Here is a 26,777-nt window from a genome sequence, read left to right as displayed (position 1 = left end):
GCTCTGGGGTCTGACTTGACTGAAGACCCGAGTCTGACTGCGGGTCTGACCCTGACTGGCCGCATCCTCCGAGCAAGTTTGTCTCCCTGAGCTTCAGCTGGCTTGTCTGTAAAATGAGGATAAAAATACCCTCCCCGAGTTATTGTTAGAAATAAATGTGACAGTTTATGTTTATGTGACAGTGTCGAGTATTATGCCTGGCATGCAGGCACTCAGGAAATGCTTGCAGGGTGAATAAGCAGATCAACTCCAGAATCACCGTCCACTGGAAAAATGAAAAGCCTCCTCTGGTTTTTCACAACGCTGTGAGCAAAAACAACAGCAGGACCCCACAGGCCTCCCCACCGGTGGCCCATGTGACACTCTTCGCACAGTGCAGTCCCTGTCCTGGTGCCAGGACACCTAGGGCCTTCTTTTCTGGCTTTTTTTTTCTGGTTCTTTTCTAGTCCTTCTTTGCATCTCCAGCATCTAGCCCAGGGCCTCTTACAGAGTAAGGGGGAGGCAACCTGAAAACCCTCCGATCAGAAGACACCTGGACATGCTGCATGAAATCTAACAAATGTTTTTTCAGATGCAAGGCTGAGCTCACAATAAGAAAGGCAAAACCCCTAGGGCCCAGGAGGGCAGAGCAGGGGGCGGAGGCTGTGGGACCAGGGCATATGTACCCACATGGGGACAGGAAGACCCTCAAAAGGCTACCACTCCAGAGGAAGGGGAGACTAGAAAGGATCTGGTGAAGAACAGAGGGAGAAGAGGTCGATGTCTGCTCACCCTCGGCTCAGTATGGAAACAAAAAAATATGACCTCCTGAACATCTGTAACCTCAGATTCATTTTCACGTGGGTTTGGAGTGCACATGGACATCACCTGTGTGTCCAGGAGTCCCCACCTAAGAACTCAGCATTGGCGGTACTGTGGGCCAGTGAGACCACTGGGACATACTCTTGTCCAAGGACATACAGGGTTCTGACAAGCAAAGCCTTGCTAAAGATGACTTTATTATCCAGGATCACAAAACATACAAGGAAACAACCCACCAAGAGTGAGGAGGCCAACAGGATGCTCAAAGAGGACAGAGGAGGTGATGGCAGCCTGACCTCCTTTTAGAGACAGGGAAAGGAAGGAGCCCCAGAAACAAGGTGGTTTCTCAGCAGTACAACTGGAATCTGAGATGCATCCCCAGCCTCCTGGTCCTGGCACCCCAGGCCTGGTTGCCCGGTCCGTCAGAAAGAAACCACGCTAGTGGCTTGGATGAGGAGGCCGAGAGTTTCAGATGTTCCCACCAGGACCAAGGACCAGGCTGTGCTGGGGGGAGGAGGCCCAGTGGCTCACAGGGGAACCTCCAGGTGGCTACAGGAGCCTCAGCCTTATTTCCACGGGAGGGCCAGTCTACCTCCACTTGAGTCACTCAACACCTGAGGACATTTCAGGTATGGCCCATGGCCCCAAACCCACGACCGGGGCCTCATTAACACAGCTTCCCAACTGATTGGGTGCCCTCAGGCCCAGGCCCAGGGCAGTCATGGTATCCCCCAAACCCTTCTAGCCTCATTCCATCTTCCTCCTCACAGTCCGGAAGCGGTGGGAGGCTCCGGGGCGAGCTGGGTGAAGAGAGGGCCTTTTCTGCATTGAGGCCACCCCTTGCTGCCACCCACACGCCACCTGCATCAGACACCAACCCTGGGCACAGAGGTTCACAGCCTTCCACCCTTGCTTCCAAGAAACCAGAGCAGGCAGGATGTTCCTTCCTAGAAGAAGCACCAATGCACTTAAGGAGGAAAATAGTACTTCGAGGACTCAGGTGGGAGAATTGCTGCCAAAAAAAAAAAAAAACCACTGACCAAGAAAAGCAGCACTGACAGAAATCTAAAGCCCAGAGAATCCTGGGATATTAAACAGGGACGTTCCTGGCCTGGACCTTCATTTAGGAGACAAAGAAGTCAGAACTGTGAAGCCAACCGATGGCAGAGAAAACGCCCCAGAACAATGCTGCCTGCCTGCGCAGGGCAGGAGGGTGGCGCACGGGGCAGCCGGAGGAAGAATGACTCACTGCTCTGAGAACAGTCTTTTCCAGACCTCGGGCCAGGCAGCCGCCCAGCGGGGCCCAGGCTGGGACCCTCGGAGCTCCACATGGAGTGTGGGCTCGCCGCCCCCAGATCTCCCTGCCGCCGGGTATGCCGTCTGGGGGCCTTTGGGGTCCTCTGTTCCTTCCTGGTTCTACAAATCTACTAGGCAACAAGGAGGCCGGCAGAGCCTCCACACTCCCTCCCCTCCCCCACAGCCAGAAAGCACTCGCGGAAGAGGAGAACCCAGTCCTGATACGGCCAGCTGCTCCCTGGACCCACTGGTCCTTCAGGAACACCGCTGCGAGGAACACCGCTGTGGAGGTTCCGCTCCAGGCAGTCTGTCTGTCAGGCCGCGGCAGCCCTGACCTGCACACCTGCCCCGAAGGTGCTCCAGGGCAAGGCTCCCGCTGAGTGCCCAGCTGCAGCCCTACACTAGGAAGGGAGGCGTCCCTGGGAAGCCAGGCAGGGGGACCAGGCACCCACCCAGCCCGATTTCCGCAGTAGAGTTCTGTTTCTTTGCCCTGAACGATGAACAGTAGTTGGGCTAGATTAAAGGTAGGAGGTTGACATTCTTATTAAATGTTCAGTTGGCCCATCCACAACCCCATCACCCTGCCTACATCAATGCAGAGAGAAATCTGAATCCAATGCCAAGATAAAACTGGTTATTTGTGGGGGAGGGATTTAGGGTCAGTTTTTACTCTCTTTTTATAAACTTTTATGTATGGCTCATGTTTGAAAAAAAAAAAAAAGATCTGTGAATTCATAAAAACAAGTGATTGATTACTTTAAAAACTGCTGAAAGCTGGAACAAGAAGATACATTTGCAGTTTATTCCCTCTCACAACAATATTGAGAGAGCACTCTGTACATGCTGTACATGCTGGGAACACACCGAGAACTGAACTCAGGGGCCAGCTGTGAGCACAATTCTGGGAGCAGTCCTAGGCAGAAGCAGGCAGCAGAGAACACCCGTTAACAAGCAGACACCAGAGTAGAGGGCGGAGTGCAGCAGATACAAGAGGAGGGGCGTTCTCTGCAGAGGTGACATATAGGTGGAAAGTTGGAAGGCATGGGATGTCAGGGGATGGAGCGCTGCCTGCGAAGCCCAGGAGGCAGGAAGGCCAGGAGAGTTTAGAGGAACGGTGGGGGCTGGGGTGAGTGAGAAGAGATGGATAAGGCTGGCCCAGAGCTCAGGAAAAAGCACAATTTCTCTACAAGTGGGACAGCGGCTTTGAAAGCAGGGGGTGCATGACTTGGTTTACACTCGATGAAGATCGGTCTGGCTGGGCAGACAATGGACAGGGGTGGGTGGATGGATACAGGAGTGGAAACAGCCTCCTTCTGCAAGTGGTCCAGCAAGGACGATGGTGGCCTCGATTACAGATCAGGGCTGCCCAGCTGTGGCACTAGTGATGCCCGGGGCCAGGCCGGGCTTCGCTGTGGAAACTCTCCTGTGCACTGCAGGACACTCAGCTCATCGCTGGCCTCGACCCACCAGATGCCGGAAGCATCCTGTCAAGTGTCCCCTGCAGAGACCCACCGGCCTGGGGGACAGCGATGCAGGCAGAAAGCAGGGGACAGGCCCTCCACGTTCTGGTGGAGGCAGGGGACCTGCTGATGAACTGGCTGGAGAGTGAAAGAGAAGAATTGAGAAAAAGTTCATCATAACAGAAACATATGATTTTAAAAACCTAGCTATTTTTACTCCTTTTACATAAGGACCCTCTCTTCTTCAGTCACTTTCACTTGGAATGGCGTGGAGGGAGCACGTGAGGGCTAAGAGCCACGTGGTGGATAAGGACCGGGGTCACTCGAACTTTCCAGGGTCTCGATCTCCAGCTGGAGACGCTCAGTGGAGGCCTGGCTGTCACCACAGTAAAAGCCTGTTAAGAGTGAACGCAGGAAAGCGCGACCGCTAAAGACTAATGAGCCTCGCTTCCAAGCCCTCGACCGGCCCAGGAGAAGCAGGGACTTGGCGTGGAGCTTTGCACACTCTGGAGCGGGTGGGAAATCCCCTGCGTGAGTAGCCGGGTCACAGCTCGGGTGGATGGTGGGGTGAGACTGAAAGGGCAACAGTGATTCAGAGACAAGGCAAGAGCAGTGAGGTATCTGAGGGACCCCAGAGTTGCCCTGCCTCAAGGGAGCTCCAGGTCTCCAGAGGCCGCAGGACCCAAACACCCAGCAGCAAGATGAGATCTGAGCCCAGCGGTGTGTACACTTCCTGGGCCCGCATCTGCGCTGCACAACAGCAGGGGGGCCCTACCAGCACAGACCACACCGAAAGTCCGCCCCAGGGCCTGCTCCGCAGCACAGAGGCCTGGGGCCCTGGGTTTCAAATCCCTAGTGTTCTGTGGTAACAGAAATACAGGCAACATGCTGAGTCCTGCTTTGAGAACATGGGTCCAGGGTTCAGACCAGAGACAGAGGGGTCCTGAGGATGGGAGAGTGGGCCACTGTCGCTAAGGAAGAGGAAGCAGGGTGAGGGGTCAGGGGAGGCAGGGAAAGAAACTCCTAAAAGATCACAAGGTTGCAGAATTTTCCAAGCCCCTGGCCTGGATTTCTCACAGGACAATTCTAGCTCCTGAGGAAGAGACCTGGTTACAGACAGGAGGTGCTCCAGGCTGTGGTTGGGGAATTAAAAACTTCCTAGCACAACCGGCTTGTTAGAGCGAACTTCAAAGGACTGTCCACATTCTGCTGTACAAAGGAATTTGGCTGTATCAAAGGTTGCTTAAGAGTCGTATTGTGCAAAGAGGGGAGGCAGGTCCGCTGTCTGCTCCTCCAGGCATTCGTTGGGGGCGGTGCTAACTCTCAGGGGCCTGATGTGCACACAGCGGGGCTGGCCATGCCCTGGGAGGCCAACGTGGTGAATCAGAAGCAAAGCCTCAAGTCCTGTCCACTGCAGAGCCACGTGACTGCAGGACCACTGCAAAACCTGAGCTTGGATTTCTTCAATCCATGACCCAGGTGCCATGGTGAACATAAACCTCAGCTCAAGGGACAGCACGGTGCGGGGGCCCTGGGAGCGGTCACGGAGCTACGGAGCTGTACGCTGTCATCACCGTGACATCGTTTGGACCAGATGATGCTCCCTGGCTTCACACAGCTCCTAAACCACTGACCCCTCTTCCACCACGACGCCACGGCTGCCCGGGCCCCGGCCGTCACGAGGACCACTCACCGTCACCACCACGTAGAAGCACCAGATCACCGAGCTGAGATGAAAGACGACCAGCTGCCCAGATTCGTTGAACTTGCTGTGCTTGACTTTGGAGAGATGAAGCCGTTTGCTGATTTTCTAAAGAAAAGAGAGGGACCTGCGCGTTAATATATAAGTGTATGGATAACGGGCAGGTTTCAAACACCTTTGCTCTCCCCACAAAGGGGCTGAAGCTATTTCGTGTGAGTGTTGCATGTGCATACAGCGTTGAGTTGAAGGCAAGCACTCTGAAAGAGCAGCGAGGTGGATGTCTTTAGCCGAGATGTAAAGGCGACATCCCCGACCCGTGTCACGTGAGCCCCGATGACGCTGTGTTGACACACTTCAGGCAGCTCCCTCCCGTGAATAAACACCGCTACTAGGAGGCGGGGAGGGGGAGGGGGACCACAGTGTGGTGTGGAAGGTCAGCCCCCAGGGCCAGCTGGAGCCTGCAAAAGGGGAGGATGGAGGCCCCTGAGCTGCAGCTGCTCCAGCCTCGCACCTCCGAGCCCAGACCCGGCACTCACGTCTAGTATGTACTCCTGCACCACGGCGTGCAGGATGATGGCGATGAAGATGTAGAACAGGACAGTGACCAGGTCTTTCGGGCCGTAGTGGTAGTGCACCGTCTCGCCGTCTGCGGAGGCAAGGAGAGCCACGTCAGCACCCCGGCGGAGGAAGCGCTCTGCAACCCACAACTGAAGGGAGACAGGAGCGGAAGGTGCCATCAAGGGCTTCCCTTTGGCTGTGACCTCAGCCTGAGAAGAAAGAGTTTATTCCAGAGAACCCACCCACCATCTGGACTTGGGTCCCGGGAGCACCAGTGGGGAGGGGTAAAGAGAAGCCAGCCCATGGCATGCCCTGATTTGGGCAGGAGGGCTTGGTGGCTGCAGCTAGAGGTTGGAGACAACCAGCTTTCATCACTCCCTGGCTGCGTGACTACAGAAGAGTGACCAACCTCTGAGCCATAATCGCCTCCTCTGTAAAAACAGGACCGCAGATTATAGACTTCATTGAGGAAGCACGGGGTGGGGTTCAGAGTGTGGACTCAGAAACCTGAGCTCGTATCAAAACTGCCATTTATCTCCTCCCTCTTTTTGCTTTTTGGCCACACTGTGCAGCTTGCAGGATCTCAGTTCCTGACCCCAGGCGATGGCAGCGAAAGCCCGGAGTCCTAACCTCTAGGCCACCAGGAAACCCACTCCTCCTCAAAAAAAAAAAAATCTGAAGTATAGGTGACTTACAACATTGTTTTGGTTTTAGGTACACAGCAATGTGATTCAGTTATATGTAATTTTTTTCAGATTATGTTCCAGTATTGGTTATCACAGACACTGAATCGGTTCCCTGTGCTATATGTAATTCCTTGTTGCTTGTCTATTTTATATATAGTATTGCGCATCTGTTAATCCTATCTGTCAATCTTAACTTCTCCCTCCCCCTACCTTCCCCTTTGGTAACTATAAGCTTGTTTTCCATGTCTGTCTGTTTCTGTTTTGTAAATAGATTTATTCATATTATTTTTTAGATTCCACATATGGGTGACATCATATAATACTGGTCATTGTCTGACTTACTTTCACTTAGTATAATCATCTCTAGGTCCATTCATGTTGCTACAAACTGCATTATTTCATTCTTTTTACAGCTAATATTCCACTGTATATATATAAAACATCTTTATCCAGAAAAAAAAAAAAGAGGCAAACTATAATTTGAAAAGATACAAGCACCTCAATGTTCACAGCAGCACTATTTTACAAAAGCCAAGACACGGAAGCAAACCTAAGCGTCCGTCAACAGACAAATGGACAAAGAAAATGTCATTTCTTCCCTATGTAGCTCTGGGGCACCTCTATGTGTGACCTTTCTGGGCCTCAGATTCATCATCTATAAAATGAGGATAATGGGATTCTTGTACTATAGGGTTTCTGTGAGAATTAGGTGACTTCAAAAATGCAAAGTGCTTACTTAGAATAGTATCTGGTGTATAGGAAGTACTGTACCTGTATCTGCTATTATTTTTTTTGTTGTTTTGGTTGCATGCAAGATGCTTACCAGTGCCTATAAGCATACACTAAAGTTATTAAAAATAGTATTTAGTAGCGATAAACGAGATGCAATTCCAGGTATCTTAAGTCTTGCAAAGCTCTGCTAGTGCAACCACTCCCTCCACGGACAGAGGAGGCTCCTGCCTTCTGTCCAGCTGGCAGACCTGCGGGAGTTCAGGTCCCAGGCCTGGATCCCTGGTGCTCTGTGGCCCTCCCTCCCCCGGGCAGACACCCTGGCCACCTCTCCAGCTGTGCTGCCTTCGCGCTGAGTCACACACACATGAGTCATCTCTCTCTGCTGGGATGCATTTACCAGAAGGTAGGCCAGGGTGAGTGAGTTTCAGGGTGGCCAGAGCCAAGAAGAGCTGACTGGGTCACTCTGGGAGCCAACCCATGACCCCGCCACCCTGGACTGGGAGAATGCACTGGTGGGCGGTGGAGTGGGTGGGGAGTGGGCTGGGGAGGGGGCAGGAAGACATGAACTTTGAGATCAGACCGGCTTTCCTTTGTCCTCTCCCTCCTTGCTTCCACAAACACCCTACTCTGTGAGAGCCACTGGGCTGATTGCTGAAACATGGAGACAAAAGACACTGCCTTAGTTTCGGAGAGCACAGACCAGTCAGGAGACTGAAAAATAAGTGTACAAAGACCTACAGACAGGCAGACAACCACATGGTACCAAGAGGTAAACACAGCCACACAGGGAGCCAAGGCAGGTGAGGGAGACTCCAGCTGGGGCGGGGGAGGTGGGGTAGCCTGTCAGGATAAATGGGATGAAATAGAAACTTGAGAACAAGCAGGGGTAGGCAGGCGGGGGGCGGGAGGGGGTGGTGGAGCATCCTGGGCAGAGGAGCATCTGCTAAGGATGCAGGGAACAAGGACACATTATTGAGGGCGGCCAGGGTACCACATAAAAGGGTGTGGACATGATCCTGAAGGCAACATGGAAACATCGAAGAATTCAAACTCAACAGGAAAACGCGGAAATTGGGTTTCAGACAGTTCACTCTGGCAGCAGTGCTGCTAAGCATTGGGCCTGGAGGCAGACGCCAGTGAGACAGGTAAGGAACTAGGGGGACAGGAAGTCAAGTCGAAGAGGAAACAGGGAGGGAGGAGGGCCATCGGTGGCCGAGACCTGTCAGACGAGGTGACTGACCCGGGCAGGGGCTGAGACCCGGGCGGGGAGCTGGGACCCAGGACGGAGGAAGCAGAGAGGCGGGCGTGTGGGTCAGCCTATGCTTCTGCCCTTCCATTTGCAAAGCCAGCATCACCCTTTCCCAGCCTTCGTAGTGGAGGATCAACGGAGACTAACTAGCTGGCAGCATATTTTGAAACTATAAAATAATACATGCAAAGTTTCACCATCAAGACCAGCCTTATTAGGTAAAATGGGACTCAACCAAAAAAAGCATGGCCCCAGAGTAGCTGAATAACACATGTCAAGGGCTTCCCTGGTGGCCCAATTGTTAAGAATCCACCTTGCAATGCCGGGGACACCGGTTTGATCACTGGTTGGGGAGGATCCCACATGTTGTGGAGCAACTAAGCCCATGAGCCACAGCTACTGAACCAGTGCTCTAGAGCCTTTGACTGGCAACTGCCAAGCCCTCAGACCGCAAGGAAGAGTAACGCCTGACCGCCACAACCAGAGAAAGCCCATGCAACAACGAAAACCCAGCACAGCCAAAATAAACAAATCTTAAAAAAAAAAAAATGTCAAGACTTTGGATTATCCATCTTAAACAGCCTCTTCAAATTACTTCCATTCACCACTCTATTCACTATGCTTCCAAAGAGATGTGACCAGAGCCCTAAATCCTTCTTGAAACAAGAAGGGATGCGTGGACTAACATCCTTTTACTCCTTTGCTGATAAGAGCTCCATGCGTATTTGCTCACCCACCAATAAACCACAGGCAGGGCTCCATGCTGGACACTGGGGCATGGCAGGGAAGGAGGTGGGCACGGCCCTGCCCTCTTGCAGCTTAGCACCTACACACCAAATTCTCTCTACCCAAAACCAGAGGCTGACAATGACGACAAAAACAAAACAAAAAAACACAATTAGATTGAAAACTGGGCAAAGACTTGCAGCAACATGGAAGGACCTAGAGATGATCATACTAAGTGAAGTCAGTCAGACAGAGAAAGACAAACATCATATGATATCACTTATACGTGGAATCCAAAATATGACACAAATGAACTTATCTATAAAACAGAAACAGACTCGCAGACATAGAGAACTTATGCTTACCAAAGGGGAAAGAGGTGGGGGGAAGGGGGTACGCAGATAAAGCAGGAGTTTGGATTCGCGGATACAAACCACTATACACAAACTAGGAAGACAAGGCCCTGCTGTATAGCTCAGGGAACTATATTTAATATCCTATAATAAATCATAATGGAAAAGAAGTGTTTTTGTTTTTGTTTTTTTTTAATGGGCAAAGGAATAGACATTCCTCCAAAGAGGACATACAAATGGTCAACCAGTATATGGAGAGACCCTCAACATCACTATCGTTAGGGAAATGCAAATCAAAACCACAATAAGGTACTCAAATCCATTAGAATGGCCACAATTTAGAAGAAAAGAACAGGTGTCGGTGAGGGTGTGGACGAATTAGGACCGTATTTGTCCATTGTTTTGAGAATGTAAAATGGTGTAGTCACCATCAGAAACAGTACGATGATTCCTTGGAAAATTAAAAATAGAACTACCAGATGATCCAGCAATTCCACTTCCGTACACAGAAGAAAAAGACTGGAAGCAGGATCTTAATGAAATATCTGTAAACCCCATGTTCACAACACACATCACAACTGCCAAAGGTAGAAACAACCCAATTGTCTATCCACAGATGCATAGAAGAACAAAATCTATGGTCCATACACACAACAGAACACGAACATCATTCAGCCTTAAAAAGGAAGGAAAACCTGTCACATGCTACACAGAGCCTTGAGGGCATCATGCTAAGTGAAATAAGTTAGTCACTAGAGGACAAATATTGCATGATTTCATTACCGAAGGGCCCCAGAGGAGAAAAATTCAGAGACACAACAAGAATGGTGGTTGCCAGGGACTGGGGCAGGGGAGGGATGGGGGCCGCTGTTTCATGGATGCAGTTTCAGTTTTGCAGGATGAAGCGTTTTGGAGGTTGCACCAACAGTATGAGTGTGCTTAATACCACTGAACTGGACGCTCAGAAACGGGTAAGATCGTACATCTCATGATAAGCGTATTTCATAACAACAACAAAAGCAGCGGCCAGGTGTGATGAGTGCTGCGACCTGGGCAGGAAAGGATCAGGGCAGGGTCCTGGGGAGGAGGCGTCACTGAGGTGTGCTGGTCAGAGAGCGGGTCAGGGCAGAGTGGTCTGGGTAGAGGCAACCAGGGAAGATCCTGATGGGCAGAGGACTGGGTGACCTGGAGAGCAGAGGTGAGCAGGTCGTGCCACGCCCCACCACCCACCACTGACAACCATCCAAAGGCAAGGGAAGGTTCTGGAGCACTGAGTCACAGACACCTTTTGTAAAGATCACTCTTCCTGTCAGATGGACGGGTTAAGTGGGCTGGAATAGGGCCGGCAGAGCAGTCAGGATGTGCCCATAGGAGGCCAGGGTTGGGTACAGGCGTGCCCTCCACTCCGAGGGTGGCAGCGTGATGTCTGAGAAGACAAATCCAGAGAGATGTGGGCAATGGACTCACAAGGACCAGCTGGTGGGCTGGCCGTGCAGAACGGTTCTCAAGTTCCCTCTGGAATCTGTCCTCTGGTAGCGCCCACAGTTTCAGAATGCGTCAACCTGCTGTCTGGTTTGGTTCTTGTCCCCATCCATGGCGAAGCAGAGTGGGCGAAGCAGCAGAACTCACAGGGTTAAGGGACAGGGCCATTTCTCAGGTCTCCCAGTGTCCCACAGCCCAGCACGGCCCCCAAAGCCACCTCAGGTCAACAGGACCCCCCTTCATGACCCCGGCCCTGACTGGTGCGAAGCTGATCCTTGGACTTCTTTCTCCTACCACGGAGCAAGGAGCATCACACAAGCACTCATGAGCTGTGCTCTGATTCACGCACAGCATGTCCACTGCTCTCCCCTTATCTGCTACCCTCCTGCCCTTGATCAGAGCAGGAAAGGGGACTGGTTTGGCCCCTTCCGCTCACCACGGAGCTATGGAGGTCTGAAACCTGTGTTTTTTCAGGAGGTTATAATCAAATGGATTTTTTCTTTTCTTTTTAAATGTTTGGTTGCTAACAAATTCTTAAAAAATCCCGTCTCTCCCCATGTTAGAGCTCTGACCCTTTAAGCAGCACCCCCGCCTGGTATGAGCTCTCAAAAAAGAACGGCAATAGTCTGGCAGTGCTACTGTGATTTTTTTTTATTAAAGTTTAGGTCCTTTTTTTTTTTTTTTAACTTTTTATCTTATATTGGGGTATAGCCAATAGGTCCCTTTTTAAAAGAAAAAAAAAAAAAAACTTTCTTGGCTTTACTGCATGGCATGTGGGACCTTACTTCCCCGACCAGGGAACTAACCCACACTTCTTACACTGGAAGTGCAGAGTCTTACACTGAACCACCAGGGAAGTTTCTGAGCTGCTGTGATTTTTAAGAAGAGTATGTTTTGGCACATCTGAGCTCTTAGACCAGAGAGGTGATTCCAACCCAGAGACACAGCAAAATGCCCGCAGAGACCAGGCGGGGAATGCAATGAGCAAAGTGGTCCAGGCGTCTTCAGGTAAGTCCTTTCAACCCAGGGTCTTCTGCACTAACAGTCTTCAGGACCACAGAGCTCCCCACTGTTTCTCCTCAGCTGTAGGGCTCTCCTGGTCTGTCTTTCACATTTCCACTTTCAGAGAGAAACAAGTTTAAGAAAAGAGTGACATCCCTTTTAACCTTGCTAGAAGAAAAACAACAATTCAGACCGGGATATGCGGTGGCTGCCAGGCAGTCTCGGTGTTGGGGGCACATTAGAGAAGAGTGGCGATTGTGGTAAAGTGCAGAGCGTCTGCCCCGAGCGGGTGAAGGAAGGAGGGGGAAGGCCACTGGAGGGGTGCGGCCCCATATTTCAAAAGCAGAGAGAGAGAAAGAGATTCCCTACGTGAAATCATCTGATTTTAAAATGCTGGTGACTAATTCCAAAATTGTAAAAACACTTTATGGGCCAATTACCAAACTGGCCAAAGAAAATACACATATAAGCCAGCTCTGACCACAGGTCACCGATTTACAATCCCCAGCCCAGATGCCTCCTGACACCTCCCAACGCCCATATTCCAAGTCCTCTTCCCGCACACCACGATGGAGAAGGTCAATATATGCCCTGGAGGAGTTAACCTTGCCCTGGAAGAAGCACCTTCAATAATGACCCTCCCTCTATGAGTGACTCATCCTGTCTCCTGTCAAAAGTGGCACTTGCTTTATCTCTGATCACAGTTTAAAAGTGAAGGATAGGGAAGCATGGTGTGCTGCAGCCCATGGGGTCACAAAGAGCTGGACACAACTTAGCGACTGAACAACAACAGTTTAAAAAGAGAATCAACGTGCTCAATAAAAGCCTGGCTGTCCTGACAACCTCGGGTGGAGCCGGCCCTTTCGGGAGCACCCTCTCACCTCCTGCTTTGTTTGCTTCCTATGACTAACAGACATTTTCCCATTTCCCCTGGTGTCACCTGGAAGCAGCTTCTCCCGCCTGCCTCCACAAGTCCCATCTTGTCTGGATACCGCTGTGCAGTGTCTGACCTCCTCCCAGGGACCTGAGCTGGCCAGTGGCCAGCTATGGCTGATGCCCCATCCGCTCTTTGCATCCGCTTAAAGTCTAGGCCCTGCCAGCGAGGGTTCTGCCTTTGTCCCGAAACCTGGTGCTTCAAAGACCACCACTGTACAACCTGGATGCCTCTTTTGCTCCCAGCTTCCTTCCTCACCCTTGCAAACCTGGATTTATGAGTCACTTTCTATTGGTTTCTGTGCTTATGGCCAACTGTTTCCCCATTATTCTGAATCTTCTACACAATAAATAAATCCAGAACTCTGACATGAAGAAACACCAAAAGCAAAATCAAGATGCAAATGATGTCCGAGGGGAAAATATTTATAATTCGGATTAGAAACAAAGGTTGATCTTCCAATGTATGAAGAGCTCCTAGAACTTGAGGATGAAAAGATAACAAACCCAAAAGAAGAATGGGCAAAGGATTTGAACAGACAATTCACAGAGGAAAAAAACACAGATGGCCCTTTTACATTTAAAAGGATACTCAACCTCACTGAGAAGAGAAACGAATTATAGACACAATGAGATACCATTCCACCCCTGTCAGACTGGCATAAATCCAAAACTGGTCTCTAACTCTTGCTGAAGCTATGGGAAACCAGGCTCTCACCCTGCAGTGGGATGCGAAATGGACCACCTCTTTGGAAAGGTGATTTGAAAATTTCCACTGAGATTACAAACCATTGGCCTTTGGATATGCCAATTCCACTTCTGGGAATCTGTCGTATAGCCATATCTGCCATGTTCAAAATGACACCTGCAAAAGGTTGTGCATGGCAGCATGGTTTTTACCCTCACGAAAACAACCCAAGTAGTTTTCATCTCTGGTGCCTGGGTTACAACACCTTATAACACAGGTGTAAGCCTCCTCAGGGATGCACACTGCTGCACGTCCACCCCAGGGCCAGCGAATCAGACACTGGGACATGGCCCAGGAATCCATGCTTAATGTCACCAGGGGATCCCAACACATTGTCCATATAGACAATGGAGCCAGTTTACAAAACTCAGGGAGAAATGAAGGGCGAGAACAGGAGAAACTAATCAGAAAACAATACAGCAGACAAGTGGTTGCTTTGGGAGGGGGTGTTCACCAGAGGGGTCTGAGGAAGCTAGGAGGGCTGCCTCCTGACCTGGGGGATGGGCGCATGGCACACACGGATGTAAAAATTCATCTCACTGTGCCCCCAAGTATGTACATGCTTTACTGTTGTTCAAACCACCCAGTCTGTGGTACTTCATCATGGCAGCCTTGAAGTGAAGTGAAGAAAAGTGAAGAGAAGTCGCTCAGTCGTGTCCGATTCTTTGCAACCCCATGGACTGTAGCCCATCAGGCTCCTCGATCCATGGGATTTTCCAGGCATGAATACTGGAGTGGGTTGCCATTTCCTTCTCCAGGGGATCTTCCCGACTCAGGGATTGAACCCAGGTCTCCCGCGTTGTAGGCAAACGCTTTACCATCCAAGCTACCAAGGCAGCCTTGGCAAACTTAATACACACACACACTCTCTCTCTCTCCCAGGCTGCTCAGAGAATGAAAAAATCTTCAAAGTCATCATTTTAACTGCAGACTGCACAATTTGTTGCAATATATTTTTCTCCAGTTTCACTGGAGGTAGGAAGACAAGGATATTTTTATGATACAAAAATGCAGCAAAAAATGAGAGACGCATTAAAGAGAACCTACAAATAAAAGTGAACAGCCTCTGCGTAGTTTTCCTGGTGAACCATTTCTTTCTATAAGGCTGTATAGCTCTGCCTGAGGCCTTCAAGAAATACCACAGGCACACACTCAGCCTCACTGTGGTTCACAAGTCTGAGGCCTGGGCAGAAATTGTGTGGTCCCTGAAGAGTGCCTACCGAGGGGACAATGTGAACTGAGAGCCATAAAGAAAAAACAACTCAAGATCATACACCAAAAAAATGTCTAAAATCTCAGCCTTGTTTTTAACTTGGATAAAAATATCAGGTTCACTTTTTAATTAAGGACAAAAATTATTTCAGTAAGAACTAAGCAAGGAAAAAAAAAACGATCCTGGCTAGACAGGAGAAGAAAAGATTTGCTCAGGAGAAATGGCCGTGTAGGGGAGGGGAGGCAGCTATTCAAAGATGCTGCCGGCTTGGAGGCTTCAGGCTGGTTAACAATTAGCCACAGCAACTCAGCGGCCCCTGCTTAAACCTCAGGAGCTCCACGTGGCATAAATTCTCTGGGCTATAACAGGGGGACTGGATAAAAATCAAGTCTAGGCAGGAAAGGGACACATTCTGAGGGGCTGTTACCTGGGGCTGACCAATGACTGTGCGTCCACTTTTCTGCACAACTGTTACACTTAAATAATTAAGTGCTATGATCTGAATGTTGGTGTCCCCCCCTCCCAGAGTTCAGTTGGACTCCCAACTCCCAAAGATGATGGTATTAGTGGGTGGAGCCTTTGGGAGGTGTTTAAATCATGAGGGTGCAGCCCTCATGAATGGAATTAGTGCCCTTATGAAAGAGGCTCCAGAGTGCTCCCTTGCCCCTTCCACCACGTGGGGACACAGCAGGAAGCCTGTGACCTGGGAGAGGGGCCTCACTCGACCAGACTGTACCCAGATCTCGGACTCCAGCCTCCAGGACTGGGAGAAGTAAATTTCTGTTGTTTATAAGCCACCTGGTCTGTATTTTGTTACAGCAGCCTGAACAGACTAAGAAAGTTTAATAAATTAACAACGAAAAAACAGATTATACTCAGGGCTGGCTATAAACTCCCATGCTTCTTCAGATGCCATCCAATACGGTGAGGGCAGTGAAGACTTGGGTTTATTTTCATGTTCTCTTATTCATACAGATAGGACCTCAGGGCAAAAGGGGATCTTGGCAGCTGTTTGGCCAGAGGGACTAGGATGGAGCCAGCTCTCTGCCAGCCTCACTGGGCCCCCTGGAGTCACGCCCACCGCCCCATTTGCATTCAGGGGTGTGACAGCCCAGCATCCGCTCTGTCCTTACTGGTGTATCCTTAGGAACGTCCATCATCTCTTTTCCTTGTTGTAAAAGGACAAGGCCAGACTCTGTGAGTCTCAAGACTCCTGCAGCTGGACAGACCACAGGTCCTGGTTGGGCAGCTTCCGCCTGTAATCAAGCCAGGTTTCCACTTCTAGAGTCACTGTTGCCCACCTGTCTCTTCCCTCTTTGTCTCCCACAAGCTCATCTTACAAACAGGGGCTCAGTTTGGTATGTGACACCAATCTCCTAAGTACATGATACAAGCACAGGGCTAACTCCTACTGGCTAGCAAGGGAACAAAACACACTCTGAGCCCTGGACAAAGGCTTTCAGCTGAATGAGGCTTTAAAACCATCTGTCTGAGGTTGTTTTGATGGGGCCGTGTGTCTCGCCCTGGGAGGGCTGTGAGAACAAGGGCCACACTGTGGTGCAGGGGAGGGACCCCGGGGGGTCCCTGGGCTTTTCATCTCCAGCTGTTAAATGCTACGTGGCAGCTGGTGGTGATAAAACCACCGGGACCAACAGGGAATGGTCCTTGTCCTCCTTCCTCACTGTGAAACCAGCCCTTCTCCGGAACAGGCCCTGCACACCCAGCCTTCTCTCTCCAGGTGTCAGGAACACTTAGGTGCCCTTGACTCCTGCAGAGTGGCAGCCCCAGCTCAAAACCAAATCCACCCAACAACAGTAACCCCTTGCCTCCACTCCTCAGACTAAAAACAGTTCTAGAAAAGCCAAAATTGGACGAGAACAGAAAGATGCAAATGAGTTCCTGGATTTAGGGGGTTTCCCTCCCTGAACTTGGGGGCTGAAAGCACAGGGTCCTCTGAAAGCCTACTTAGTGGGTTCCACCCAGAGCATGGGGAGCAGCACTTCAGACACCTGGAGGTCTCGTTACCACAAGGGATCCAAGGCAGAAGTCTTCCGTGGGGCCTGGAGTCTGTGTTTCTAACCGATTTCCAGATGGTGCAGGTCTGTGACAATCTGGGGAGTGAGTGCCTCCTGGATCCCTGTCTTCAGGAGGTGCTGGGTGGAGATAGTGACCATCACCCTCAACTTGACAGATGGTGATGGAGACCCTGACACCGCCTGGTTTGCCCAAGACAGCTCAGCAAACTCTTGAACAACTCAAAAGAAGCTGCTACATTTCAGCCTGTGTGGGGTCCCCTGTTCTACATCAGAAGGGGGGTCAGGAAGCCACAAGTCTGTTTGTGGCGGGACTCAAGCCTCTGCTCTTTGCTGACCTTTTACAGTCTATATACTTCTGGCCGTAATACCAGATACTGTGGGGTATTTGAATCAGAAAGACTCTGTCTGATGGTTAAGACCAGAAACATGACATTTTATTCCTTGCCAAAGCTGGGTGTATGGTTGCAGATAAAATACACAATGGTCAGTTAAACTTGAATTCCAGATAAACAAAGACTACTTTTCTAGTATAATTATGCCCCATATATACTTTGAGATATACTTACACTGGAAAAAAAAAAGTAGTGTTTCTCTGAAATGCCAATTTAACAGATAGTCCTGGATTTTTATTTGCAAAGTCTGGCAACCCTAACAGGTGGGAATGATGTGACAAGAACACTTCATCACTGTTGACCTTAAAGAAAACCCCAGGGACACTGACACTGTCCCAGGATGCACAACTTCTGACTGCAAGGTCTGTGCCATCTTCTCTTTTAGTTCATTTCTCTGAATGGAGCTTAATCTTCTTAGCTAGCTTAATATAATATGACAGAGTCATGCATTTATTAGCCAGCATTATGAGTTGAATGGAGCAAAACTCCTGTGAAATCCAAATTCCCAGCATCTCAGACCGTGAGCTCCTTTGGAGTCAGAGTTATTGCAGATGTAAATAGTTGAGATGGGACCATAATGGAGTAGAACGTGTTCTAATCTGATATGACTGACGTCTTTACAGAAAGAGAAACTGGATGCAGAGATGGCCGCAAACACAAAGACTGGTGTCCCGCTGGTCCTAGCCAGGGAGCACAGCCCTGCTGACACCTTGATCTTACCCTTTTACAGTGCGTTACATTTCTGTTGCTTAAGCCACTCAGCTTGCGGTACGTTGTTGTCGCTGCTGGCCTATAAACACATGCTGGGAGCTGGAAAGAAGAGAGGTGAGGGAGGAAAGGAAGCTCGGAAGAAACTCCTCAGCGTTCCCACCGGCCGTTTCCTGTAGAACCTGAACACCTCCACCGAGGGAGGCTAGGGATATAGAAACAGCAGGCCGGTTATATGAAAACCGTCGCTGCTCTCCTAAAATCCACAGGTTAAACACAGATTTGAACAAGTCCCAAGCCACTGAAAGAAGAAACCTTAGAAATCAGAACTGACCCTGGTTCTACAAATAGGACTCATCCTCAAGAAGCTGCAGGCTGGAAGAGATGTCAGCCGGAGGGTTTTGTTTTGTTTTTTTTTTGTTTTTTAATTTTGATGGCCCATGGCTTTAGTTGACCCCGCAGCATGTGGAATCTTAGTTCCCTGACCAGGGATCAAACCTGAATCCCTGCATTGGAAGGTGGATTCTTAACCAGTGGACCACCAGGAAAGTCCCAAAGGGGCATGTGGTGATGGTTTAGTCACTAAACCTTAGTGACTTTAGTCCGACTCTTGCGACCCCATGGACTGTAGCCCACCAGGTTCCTCTGTCCATGGGATTCTCCAGGCAAGAATACTGGAGTGGGTTGCCATTGATGTGGGGTTTAAATCCGCAGCTTCAAAGGCCCTCTGCCCTGGGTTGTGAACTGCTTCTTTTCAGTGAGAAGTTGGCCCTCCTCTGCAACTTACAAACCAAATACCACCACACTGGTCTGGTGATCAAGGAGCTCAAAGCAAAATTAAGCAGGCTGCTCTAACTGCACTGTCTCTCTGGGTGATGTGCCAGTCTTATTTTGAACAGCCCCAGTGGCAAGATTTAAACAAAAGCCAGGCTCTTTACCAATACTTTATCTCCTCTGTCAGTACATCCCTCCACCTCTACCCAGGCCTTATTCTGGCCTGGATGGGGATTCCAGGACACAATTCAATAGCCCCACCTGAGAAAAATGCCAAACTTCACTGGCTCCAGACACACTGGCCTTGGTTCAGTTACTAGAACATGCTGAGGTGTCTGTGCCTTACCTGGGGGCTTTGTGCATGCCAATCCGTGTCTGGAATGTTCCTTCTTCTGCACATACCCCCCTCCCCAACCCCCTTCACACCAGCTGTTTCCCAGAAGTTCAAACAGCAGTTTCCCAGAAACATCTGGCAATCACCCTTTGATGTTTCCTTATCGCACAACCTGTATGCTCCTTTCGACTCCCATATCACAGCTTTAATTATTTATTGTTTGCTGTGTAGTATCTATTCCCTCCCTAATAAACAGTTAAGTTCCATGAGTCAGAGATCAGACGTGCTTCATGAATTGCTTCACAGTCCGGGCCTGGCACACGGCAGGCACACAAATATTTGTCTGGATTAATCAATTAACTAATTAGTTAAAACAAACAAATGAGGGCAGGATAGGAAGCGCCTCCTGCTCAGGAGCTCTGGGTTCGGCCCTGGAGCAAGAAGTCTCGCTTGTTACCCTTACTGTGAAGAGGGACACTTTTAGGATATCCCTTGTCCCTTAATTTCTCCTGGAAAGTTTCAGACTGAAACAATCAATCCCCTAGTCATGATCTGGCTTTACAAACAGGCCCTTCCTAAAATAAAGCCATGTCCCACTCACACGTGCTTCAACCACTGTGGTCCCCAGGACGGTACGTTCTCCCAGTAATGAACAAAGCAAGGCTGGGCTAGGATCTGGCAGGCAGCCCCTCTAAGTCGATTTTGGGCAGAAATGTAAAGAAAGTCCAGGCACCACCTCTGACAGGTGCATATCTCTTTGCTGTATCTCTTTGGCTTAGTTGCTAGGTCGTGTCCAACTGTTGTTGTTTAGCTGCTAAGTCGTGTTGGACTCGTTGCAACCCCATGGACTTAGCCCACCCAGCTCCTCTGTCCGTGGAATTTTCCAGGCAAGAATACTGGAGTGGGTTGCCATTTCCCTCCCCAGGGGATCTCCTTGAACCAAGGATTGAACCTGTGTCTCCTGCATTACAGACCGATTCTTTACCACTGCATGAGCAGGGAAGCCCCTGGATATCTCTTTGCTATGCTAAGTCACTTCAGTCGTGTCCAACTCTGGGCGACCCCATAGACGGCAGCCAACCAGGCTCCCCCGTCCCTGGGATTCTTCAGGCAAGAACACTGGAGTGGGTATCTCTTTACGAATTAATAAACTGGCATTCTGACATTTTTAAAAAGCCTACGCATTTGGGCTTCCCTCATAGCTCAGTTGGTAAAGAATCTGCCTGCAATGCAGGAGACCCTGGTTCAATTCCTGGGTCAGGAAGATCCGCTGGAGAAGGGATAGGCTACCCACTCCAGTATTTTGGGGCTTCCCTTGTAGCTCAGCTGGTAAAGAATCCATCTGCAATGTGGGAGACCTGGGTTCGATCCTTGGGTTGGGAAGATCCCCTGGAGAAGGGAAAGGCTACCCACTCCAGTATTCTGGCCTGGAGAATTCAAGGACTATACAGTCCATGGGGTCGCAAAGAGTCAGACACAACTGAGTGACTCTCCAAAAAAAAAAAAAAAAAAAAAATGCATCTGATGCTATCTATAAAAAACATGATTTATGGGTCATAAGAATTAGATGCCTGAGGGTATCTGGGCAATACATATATAAAACCTTTATAATGTATATACTACTTGACCCAGAAATTCCAGTAATAGGAATTTATCAAAAAAAAAAAAAAATCATGAATGCAGGAAGTCACAAGAATGTTTACTGTAGCACTATAAAAACTGGAAACTTATATATCCAACAATGTATGACTGAATACACAACTGTGGTAATCCTTATTAATAACTTTTCTTTAGTTTTTGCAAATGCCTAATTGAATGGAAGAATAATGAATGACTAGGGAAAAGGTTCATCATATGCTAACAGCAGAAAAGTGGGTTATATGAATCAAGATTACAAAATGCTAAATGTAGTCTTTGGGTGGTAGAGTCATGTATGATTTTTATCTTATGTTTACCTGTATTTTATAAGTTCCCTGTGAGAGTCATAAATGTACTTTGGAAACCATTTAAAACTAAATTGTAACCAATCACACACACACAAAAACTATACGACTCTACTTATAGGAGGCCCTAGAAGAGTCAAATTTATAGCGACAGAAAGTAGAGTGGTAGTGGGCAGGGGAGAATGGTGAGTCATTTAAGAGCTACAGAGCTCAGTTTTGCAAGATGAAGCAGTCCTAGAGATGGATGGATGGTGGTGAAGGAACTTCATACCACTGAACTGGTATGCTTTAAAATAACTAAGATGGTAAATGACATGTGTATTTTACCCCAATTTTTAAAAAGCCAAAATACTTTTTTAAATGTTAAATGCATAAATCATAAGTATAGCTGGGTCCAGAGCTGTCCTAGTTCTTACGATTTTCAAGAGACATAGGTACAGAAGGCCGAATTTGACCCTGGACCACATGGCAAGGAGCAAGATGGTCCGTGTGCCCACCAGGCTGGCATGTGCCTTGGGATGAGCTGGCCGTGCCATTTCCTGTCTCTTCCGTCATGAGTATGGTGTTTTCTCCCTCTCCAACCAGCTCTGATTCTAGATGAAGGGCTGAGTAAGCCGTCCCCAGGGTGTGACTTCCCCTAGAGCCTAGCTACAGGGACTGCAGGGGCAGGCGAGTCTGGGAGAGACGCCAGCCATGTCCTGCAGAGGCCACGGTTTAAGAGTTTTGCCCCCAAAGCCCTTCAGGTAGCCTCTGGTGGAGCCAGGCCAAGAAAGGAATCTTACCTCCATGTCCAGACAACTCACCACCTCACTGCAGGATGAGGAGGGAGGACTGGATTCAGGGAAGAACGTGTCCCCCTTTATTCACCAGGAGGGCCCCAGAAATGCCCACCCAGTTCCTGGAGGTGGACCTCAGAACCCCAAGCTTGCAGAGCCCCTGGCTGAGCATTGCATGTGGCTGACACCTTTTCAGCAACAGGAAGTGGGATGCTCAGTCTAGATATCCAAAATGATCATACATGGCACAGGAAAAGGAAGTTTTCCAAGAACTTTGGGGTTAACAGGACCCGAGAAAGATAGAGACCAGTACTTTCCTTACCTGCTGTAGGCATGCTAACATTGTACTGAGGTAAGATAAATAGGAAGGCAGTCTTGGCGGTGACCTGTGAAACAGAGGGAAAAGTTCCAAGTTAGCTTCTTGGCCACATTAAAAAAAAAAAAACCAACCAGCAAAGCCTGCGACCAGCCCTGGAGTCCATGCCTTTCACATTCTCAGACCCACAGGCCTCTCCAATGAAGGGTTTCACCTGGAGCTGAGTTAGCAACATTTGTTTTTCTCCCCCATTTTCTTTAATGGCATCCCTCCCAATACCTGCACTGAAAACAAACGAAACCACCCCAAGTCCTGGATGGTATCTAGACTGGTGCTCGCTGCAGACAGAATGCGACAAGGTGTGCTCCACCCACTGGCAGAGAGCTCGAAGGCAAAGGATACACATTTGTCTGTGCATCATTCATTCATTCACTCAAGTGTTTATCAAGTTGGTTCTAAGTACCCAGCACCAGTGAAGACAGGAACTAATAGAAGATAAGGTCACAGCCTTCCAGAGTTTCCAGAACTCAGGACCTAGCTGAGGTTCCCCAGCATGCTGATTAACTGCACAGTGGGCGGCAGCCCTCCAAATCTAAACCCGAGCCTCAGAAACAGAGAACTCCAGCTGCTAATTTCACATCTTCTCTACTCAGGGGGTGGCAGGACACAACACCCCATACTGTTGGTCTGTTTATTTCGAAAGCTGCCTTTCAAATCTCAGTGGTGCTGTGATAAAACCGTGGCTGTCACCTGGGTTATTAACAGCCAACTCAGTCCTCTCGTGGTTCAGCCTGCAGGGGAGAGACTGTAAGATGAGGGGATTTGACGCTTGGACTCTAGAACCGACTGCCATGGCTCACACGTTGCCTCTGCATTTGCCCACCTTGAACCCCGTCCTCCTGGAAGGATGGAGGGGGCAGATGCTCTCCCCAGCCCATCGGACACTTGGAGTCTCACTTCCTGTGTCTGTAAAAGGCAGGATATTTGCGGTGCCCCAGCTGGTCTGGGGCGGGGTGCGGTGTGGGGCAGCGATGGCCCAGCTGTCAGCGTCATTTAAAGCTCCCCAGATGTTTCTGATGTGCTGATGTTTCTGGAGCAGGTGCAGAGGCCAGGTATGGGGTAGCCAGACACCAGGCCTTTCCTGGCAGGCCCCTGGGGACACTTTATCAGCAGAGTTACTGGTTTGCCTCTAAACAGAAAGATGTGAAGGGTGCCCTGTGGGTGTGAGGGAACACGGGTTTCTGTGGCAGGAACAGCAGGGAGATGGCTGAAGGACACCCTACCAAACACTGCCTACTTCTTAGGGCACAGTCTCCTCCAGTGTCACCTAAGAAACACACTCGCCTTTTAAGCTGGCAGGCTGAAGTGGACCTCTCTGTAGTTCTGGCTGACCAGGACCCCCTGGCCCCTGCCCAATGGCACCAACATTTCCTGAAGAGATACCTCTCCCCACCTGAGTTGTGGTGACGGTGGTCTGGTGACCCCCGTCCTCCTGGAAGGATGGAGGGGGCAGAAGCTCTCCCCAGCCCATCAGACACCTTCTCCCGGGCTCTGAATCTTGGGCGGGGATGGAGGAAAACCTGGTCAGTGCCATGTGCCTGCCAGACTCTCCTGCTGGGGTTCCTGAAGCAGAGACTCACATCAACCATAGGAACCCCCAGGCGGTCCCTTAAAGTTGGGTCAGAGTCCATCCTAAGATATATCAGAGTCTCATGAGTACAGCATTGAGATCCAACCCAGGCTGCATGTTCGAACCTCTGGGGGAGCTTCTAGAATCTCGATTCCTGGACCACCCTCAATTAACCCTACCCCTCGGGGGTGTCAGCAACCCACCAGGCTCCCCAAAGCAGGCCAGGTGCAGCCTGGCCTGGGAGCCCCTCATGGGAGATCCACCCTCCCCAGCCTCGCAAAGCACGTCTCTCTGGCCAGTTTCTGTCTGTGTCCTCCATAGAATTCATTTCATGTAATCAAGTTATGTTTTAGGTCCATTTTTAACTTCAAGAGAAACACACATACTTTAAAAACTGAAACAATTCAGAAATGTAAACTAAGAGCTGAATATTCACTCTACATTCTTGGTTTTTCCTCTCTCCCCACTTGTGCGGGGTCAGTTTTCTGAGAGCTTTCCTATGCATCTATCCACTTGGAATTAATTTCATTTGACTCTGACATCATAACTTTGTCTGTGTTTATACCACTTGACAGAAGGGATTAAAGAGTGAAGAAATTTTAAAAGAGCTACTACTTTTTTTTCCATTTTTTTTTAATTGAAGTATAGTTGATTTACAATGCAGCGTTAGTTTCTGGTGTACAGCACTAGGGCACCAGATTCAGTTATACACACATGTATTTTTTCATACTTTCCACTATGTTTATGACAGGATATTGAATACAGTTCCCTGTGCTAAACTGTAGGACCTTGCTATTTATTTGGTATATAGTAGTTTGCATCTGCTAATCCCAAATTCTTAATGTATCCCTCCCTGCCCCCTAGCTTTTTCCCTTTGGTACCCATAAATTTGTGTTCCATGCTGTCTGTTTTGTAAACAAATTTGTTTGTATATTTTAGATTTCACATATAGGCAATATATTCACATATACCAATATTACATGGTATTTGTCTATCTCCTTGACTTACTTCACTTAGTAAAAGAACTTATTAAGTACTGTTTAAGTCACTTTCTTAGCTTGGTTAATCAAATGGTTGTCGCAGGAATGTACAGACCAAGGCACAAAAACATCCAGCATGCATGAAAGTATTCCAAGTATGGTGACACAGAATGTGTAGCTTGACTTTTCCTTTACTGATGGGAACACAGAGATAAGTGGCTATATAATAAAAACTTCCTATAAAAACTAGGCCTTTTCATTACAATTTCCCATGGGGTTACCCCTAAAGTTTTATGCTGAAAAGTTAGGCCAAATAAAATGGCCTCTCTGTGGAAGTGTATACAGACGGATTTTTTTTTCGTTTCATTGAAAAAAAATTTTTAGAAAATGACAATAAAGGGCACAAACAAGTCAACAGGGATATACAAGTAGAAAACATAGGGACAAGGTAGAACGAAGCATGCCGCTAGCTTCTTTAATTGGTTAAAAGCACAAAGTGTAACAGGCAGAAAGTCTATTTTAAACAAATTAGAAAGCTGTGCGTTTAGGCATAGAAAACAAACTTATGGTTACCAAAGGGGAAAGCTGGGGGTTGGGGATAAGTTTGGAGTATGGTATTAGCACTTACAAACGGCAGTATAGAAGACAGATAAACAACAAGCACCTACTGCACAGCACCGGGAACTACATTCAATATCCTGTGATAAACCACGATGGAAAAATATGAAAAAGAATAACCTATAATGGAAAATCTGAAAAAAGAATAAATATATATAACTGAATCACTTGGCTGTACACCTGAAATGCCATATTGTAATCAACTATATGTTAAAGAAAAAGCTGTGTTTCTGTCTCAATTAGCCCCAATATACACATCCACAAAAATGGGATGTGAAGGAATGCTGTCCTACACAAGACGCTGTACCCGGAATTAAGGGAAACAGCTATTGACACAGGAGTTAACACCCAGAGCATTAGCCTCTAACTGGTGGAAGGATAATCCCACTTCGCTTTAGGGATGACAGCAATCTGGTATATGGGCTGTACCAATGCCCTTGGCCTAGCCCTGCATACCCAGTCAATTCTTGTTACTGCTGCTGTTCTGCAAAATCACTGTGATCCCAGGAACAGTGGACCACTCACTGCTCCTAGGGGACAGGGGATCAGACTCCTACAGGCCTCTGAGCACATTTGCATCAACTGATCAATATGTAACCGTGGTTTACACATGTTCCCTTTGAGAGACGCTGCATGGAACACACACTGTTGAAACATGAACCCTGAGCTTGTGGCTTGAGCCTGAGGAAGCTTCTCTAACACACGTACGTTCTCCGCCAGGCCCATCCCGGCCTCTCCATGCTCAAGATCCCCAGACGGCACCCTGGCACCCCATGTGAGGGCCCCTGTAAGCAGCTAAGTCACAAACGAAAGGCATGAAGATGCAAGACCGTGGCACTAATCAGACAGCAAAAAGGCCACTTGCTCATGGCAGGAGCTGGATCAGGAAGGCAGAGCATCAGCCGGCTCCCCTCCATCCGGGACGTGCTTGTCGAGTGAGCCATACACCCCACTGCCCTGCGCATGTCCACAGACACCGCAAAGTCGCCTGGAGATGGGGTGCTGGGGATCACAGGTACACGTCAGCACACAGCAGCAGTGCACACGTGAGAGGCGCCAAGAGTTCTGTTCTGGGGTGAACCCGAAAGGTTTTCTCCTTTTTAACTTTTATTGGGGTGTAATTTACGCACCATAAACGTCATCCTTGATAAGCAGCCGGCTTTATATGGCTTATCTTTCCTTGTTTTTAAACTCTCTTCACTGGGATGTAAATTCTATGAAAGGAGGGGTCTTTGATTATCTTCAATCCACTGTTGCAACAGTGCCTAGACACGGCCTGCACTGGGCAAGTGCTTGTTAAATGCAGACCTGATTAGGCAGGGGAGGCGC

General features: G+C 49.0%; 1 protein-coding gene across 11 annotated transcripts in view; it reads right to left on the bottom strand.

Annotated features, from left to right (window-relative positions):
• TRAM2 (translocation associated membrane protein 2) overlaps positions 1-26,777 on the bottom strand; it is a 69,720-nt gene that overhangs the window by 11,317 nt on the left and 31,626 nt on the right. For 4 of the 11 annotated variants that reach the window (XM_006056765.4, XM_045162848.1, XM_044929021.2 and 1 more), the window contains exons 2-4: positions 22,227-22,290; positions 5,796-5,905; positions 5,251-5,367 (exon numbers count right to left, since the gene is read on the bottom strand). In XM_006056765.4, the coding sequence (XP_006056827.1) occupies positions 5,251-5,367; positions 5,796-5,905; positions 22,227-22,290 (291 nt within the window). Of the gene's footprint in view, positions 1-5,250; positions 5,368-5,795; positions 5,967-22,226; positions 22,291-23,103; positions 23,914-26,777 lie in introns of those variants that run through there. The other 7 variants (XM_044929016.2, XM_044929012.2, XM_044929018.2 and 4 more) reach the window with 4 other exon arrangements.

Source organism: Bubalus bubalis, chromosome 2, assembly GCF_019923935.1.
Source record: "Bubalus bubalis isolate 160015118507 breed Murrah chromosome 2, NDDB_SH_1, whole genome shotgun sequence".
NCBI classification, from domain to species: Eukaryota; Metazoa; Chordata; class Mammalia; order Artiodactyla; family Bovidae; genus Bubalus; species Bubalus bubalis.
This window is presented reverse-complemented; position numbering and strand designations above follow the sequence as displayed.